The sequence below is a fragment of the Neltuma alba genome, unplaced genomic scaffold, assembly GCF_004799145.2.
Source record: "Neltuma alba isolate B1F8T4 unplaced genomic scaffold, ASM479914v2 tig00011426_pilon, whole genome shotgun sequence".
Classification (NCBI taxonomy): Eukaryota; Viridiplantae; Streptophyta; class Magnoliopsida; order Fabales; family Fabaceae; genus Neltuma; species Neltuma alba.
Genome location: NW_021636109.1, coordinates 48,223 through 52,750, shown reverse-complemented (window position 1 = coordinate 52,750; position 4,528 = coordinate 48,223). Strand labels below are relative to the sequence as shown.

General features: G+C 38.9%; 1 protein-coding gene across 2 annotated transcripts; it reads right to left on the bottom strand.

The window, feature by feature from the left end:
* Nucleotides 1–361: 361 nt before the first annotated feature.
* LOC114713440 (methyl-CpG-binding domain-containing protein 11) lies at nt 362–4,188 on the bottom strand. Of its 2 annotated transcripts, XM_028898088.1 has the most exons (3): nt 4,126–4,188; nt 3,910–4,002; nt 362–1,450 (listed from the first exon to the last, which is right to left on the bottom strand). In XM_028898088.1, exons 2-3 carry the CDS (start codon nt 3,994–3,996, stop codon nt 623–625), a joined length of 915 nt encoding a protein of 304 aa, XP_028753921.1. In that variant the 5' UTR covers nt 3,997–4,002; nt 4,126–4,188; the 3' UTR covers nt 362–622. The 2 variants fall into 2 exon arrangements, with proteins under 2 accessions (XP_028753921.1, XP_028753920.1); XM_028898087.1 differs by having other exon boundaries at nt 3,910–4,139.
* Nucleotides 4,189–4,528: the final 340 nt, after the last annotated feature.

Genomic DNA, 4,528 nt, shown 5'->3' with positions numbered 1-4,528 from the left:
GCGAACTGCAACTTTGACGCAATTTCATAGATATAATTTTTTGCTATCTTTGTTCCAGCGGTGCAAAATTACCCATTTTAGGAAACCATCACAGTTTCTAACACGTAGTCATGATCCAAAAAAATTACAATCAGGTCCTACAAAATAAATTTAATTACCTTCAAATTTATTGACAAGTGAAAAGCATACAATAGCAAGTTTTAAAATAAGGAATAATAACATGTTTAAACTGATCACTGGTCATTAGAGTTTTTTAATAATTAATTTTTTTCTTGAAACCCCTTGGTAATTCTCTCTTGTGATCCATGAAGGTGAATGACATGTACAGGCTCAGACTGAGGCAGAGGATAGCGAACGGGAATTTTAGGAGTAAACGGAGTATTTAGGAACTTACATAATCATAGGTTCTTGTCATATTACAAGATAGATACAACTTAATGTTACACAGGGGAACTAAACGCTACACATCTAATACACCAAAGGATGGTACATTATAGACCTACTCTATAATTGTATGTGATTATTTCAATGAACAATCAGATCAATAACAACAAAAGACGCAGTCATCTTAAGACAAATCTTAGGGGGTCAGCATGAGAGGGGATAAAGCAAAGCTTATTCATTATTCATTCCTCGGGGCTCCAGCCTCACCAGGAGCGCTCCCATTGGTGCCGTTTTCAGTGACCTCTGCTTCACCCTTCTTGCTTACCTCAATGGCCTTGTGATATCCTTCATTGTTTTCTTTTGTTCCTTCCTTTTCCTCAGCTTTGTTTATATCTTTATGCTCTCCTTCCACTTCAACCTTCTTCTCAACTGGGTTGTCTGTTTCATGTTTCTTCAGCACCTCAGGTCCATCCTCTTTCTTCGTCTCACCCTCAGGTTGCTCGGTTTTGTCTTCCAGTTTTGTTCCCTCACTCTTCTCATCTTTATTGTCAGGAGCCTCAGCTTCCTTCCCGCCAAGGTTATCTTTCAGGCCCGGAAGCTCTCCACCAGTAGTCCCGGACTTCTCCTCATCACTGGGTCTATTAACATGTTCTTCAGGTTTATCTTCCACAGGATGAAAGGATTCGTCTTTGACATCTCTACCCTCCTCTCTTTTCTCTTCTTGATTTTCTTTGACAACTGCATCTTCCTTTGGTTCAGTTTCTTGCATCTGCACATCTGTTGTCTCCTTGTTTTCATGGGAAGCATCTTTCTTCGAAGCTGATGATTTTCTGCTGCGCTTCTTTGGGGGTTCAGTTTCTGTGGGAGAAGCCTTGGCTTTCTCGCTGATCCTTGCTGATCTTCTTGGGGTCTCACCAGTGCCCCAATCAAATTCTGAAGCAGCTGGGCCACCAGGGTGAGCTTTCAAATACTGTTCCAGCTGCTTCTTGTTGTTAAACTCCTCTCCTGTTGGGGCAGTAAATACAATCTCGTTTTTCCTTGGGGTTCCACCCTTTTTGGGGAAGAACTGCAAAAAGATCACAATTGAATTAGAAATCGCCAAGGATGCAAAATCCCTAAATGACTGCTTGATAAAATGGTTTTTAGGACGGGGAGGATCCTATCTTGGACTGGAATTGGCTTAGGCAGAGGGTTTCAATATCTGTGTCTCAAGCTCTATATAATATCCATCTATCATTTCTTTCTCGGTCTTTTATTCATTCTTTGCCCAATTCATACAACTAAATCTTCCTATAAATGGGGCAGAATGATTCTCCATTGACTCAGAACAATTGACCACTCCATACATCATATGAGCTATTGCAATCTGGCTAATTCAGTATTTAACTTGAGGAAAAGAGTAACGTGGAGCCAAATTAACCTTGTCTAGTCAGAAGGCTTTCATTCCCTCCTTAATTCTTCCACTCAGGCTCTACTTGGGAAATGATTAAGAGGAACCAAAAATTAGACGACCAGCAATAAAGTCAACACCATAGGCCAATGTCCATAATGTGCCAAAAAAACAGCACATTTGATACAGAATGCTTATGAACCATTTTTAATATAGAAATCCTTCAATTGAAATCAAACGTGATGGATTGAAAGAGCCCAGAATTGACCCACAAAAATGTCATAATGTGTCCACAAGCAGGCTTTCTCATGTTTTCAAATTGCAAGAGAGGGAAGATGAAAGATGTCAAATTAATCCAAGTGATCATCACAAGAAGAAAAAGATTAAATAAAGTTGTAAATATGACATTGTTACAGTTGACATACAAAAAAGGAACAAGACAATTGTTGTTCTACTCTGCATACGGTGGCTTAGTCATGCGTACACTAAAATTTGAAATGAGAAAAGAAGGAATGTTCTGAATTTTTCAGATTAAGATTGAATGGCAAGGCTAATGAGACCATGACTAGCGCCAACTTCAATCTTTAAAAAGTGAATTGTGCTTGCTGTCAAAGGGAATCCCCACCCTTGCCTCTTTCCCTCTACTGACTTCCAAGTTCTCAAGAACTCCTTTGTTAAAAGAACAAAAAAAATGATTCAGAACTTGACTGTTTTTACCACAATCACAAGCAATATACTTTCCGGAAAGGGGTTTATTAACAACCATTCAATATGATGCAACGAAATTGCATATTCATATTAAATGCCAGGAATTGATCTTAACAGCATCTTATGAATAAGAGAAGATATTCACGATGTACAATATGTTTTACTTCAGTGGAAGTAATTTAACCTCCGCAATTGAAGTTAGAAAAAAGCATAAAGACATACTTAAATGTTAGTCGAGCTAATTTGATAGTAATACAGAAGTTGTACCGCTTGCATAAAACTGTTACTTTTAAAATCATAGCAAGTGTCCATTTACAATCATAATAATGAAATGTGCAGAATCTAAGGATAAGTATTATCATCTACCAAAAAAAAAAAAAGGACGAAGTATAATCCAGATCAACTAAGGTATAATTGACAATTTGAGAGTGGGTTACTAAATCGATCATTACAAGATTGCATTAAAGTGACACATTGGCTCCCACAAACTGCAAGTGAAATACTAGATTTTCCGGTAAACTGAGAGGCCCAGACTCTCATGAGTCTTGGACTAAGTGATTAACTAGTTAACAACAAGCCTGGATTCCAACCTCACCAACTCAAAGGGTGCAGGCACGCAGCCACTGCAAGCAACAGCATCACCGAATATTTTCAGTAATGTGGTCTAAACAACTCGTTAGCATAGCGAAGAAAAAAATGGTCATAGGAAATAAGCTAGAATATACAGTGCGATTCTGATTTCCCACGACATGGTGATGTATAGAGAGTGAACTTCAGTATACTTGATCAGGCTCGGGGCACCTTCTAAGATAACAGAGCGAAACTAAATTTCCGATACAAGCGTGCGGAAAATTTAAATGTAACCCTCCCATTGCGAAATTGAACTGGAAGAAGCACTCTCGAAAATATTTTACTGATTTAGGAAAGCAATAGTCTTAAACATCTTTAAGAAAAAATAACAGTGAAGACTCAGTAAAAGTCTGACCACTTCAATAGTAGTAAATGTGTCGATCACAAAAGTGCACCGGACACAGTAAGAACCTAACCACTTCGGAATATAGGAATTTTAGGCAGGTCTAGAAAACCCAACGGATTACAATCACACAGCAGCAGCATAATTTTCCAATTTCGTTACTCGAAAACCCTAAAGCTTCGATGTGAATTTCGAAGCAAAAGTATTCATAATTTAAGACGAACCAAGCAAATGCAAAGATGCCCTAGCTAAGGTCCCACGAGCAAAGCCTCAAATTAGGCCGTGAAAGACCGGAATTCACCAAAATAAAGCAAATCCACGTCAGAATTTAACGTCAAAGCAAGAACTAGAGCACAATCACAACGAATTATAGCAAGAAACATCAATCCCCATATAAAATAATTGTAAAATCAAACTAGCCTAAGTAGAGAGACAGAGCGAGATAGAAGCGGACCTTCTTCTTCCAACCAGGAGGAGCAGGAAGTTCCACGGAGAGAGCTTCCTCCCCCGCTAAACTCTCCTTCTCCACTGAGCTCGCCATTTTCACCTACAAATTCAGATGGAAATTTTCACAAAACATGAGACATGAGAGACTGAAAATTCCCTATTCTTACCCCCCAAAAGGAGGAATTTAGGAAAAAAAGCCACGGGTGCAGAGGAAACCACTTGCTTGAGAATTTCCTTTTTCTCAGAGAATTGGGTCGTAGTCGTTTCTGGGAGCGCGAGGGGCAAAGAAGTTGAAGATGAAATATGAAAAATGGATAAACAAATAATAAGTAATAAATAAATGAGTAAATAACGAGGCGAAAAGAGAATTAAGCAGCGGCCAGCGGGTGCGAATTTGCGGGGGACACGTTGGGGAGTCACGAATGCGTTTCTCTGTCCCAGAATGCTTCGGTTACATGCGGGTGTTGACTGCGGCGCTTCAGGTAGCGTCACAGTGCTATATTCTACTGCCACGTGTCCACATATTTCATTCGGCGAATAATAGTCATAAATAAAATGATAACATGTTGATAATATAATAATTTAGGCATTAAGTTGGAGGGGAAAAAAAAAGGTATTTAGGTATT

Coding starts and splice junctions, on each gene's coding strand:
- LOC114713440 (XM_028898088.1), bottom strand. CDS start 3,996: ATGGCGAGCTCAGTGGAGAAGGAGAGTTTAGCGGGGGAGGAAGCTCTC. Junction 1,451..3,909: donor CTCCTGGTTGGAAGAAGAAG/GTCCGCTTCTAT, acceptor ATCTTTTTGCAG/TTCTTCCCCAAAAAGGGTGG.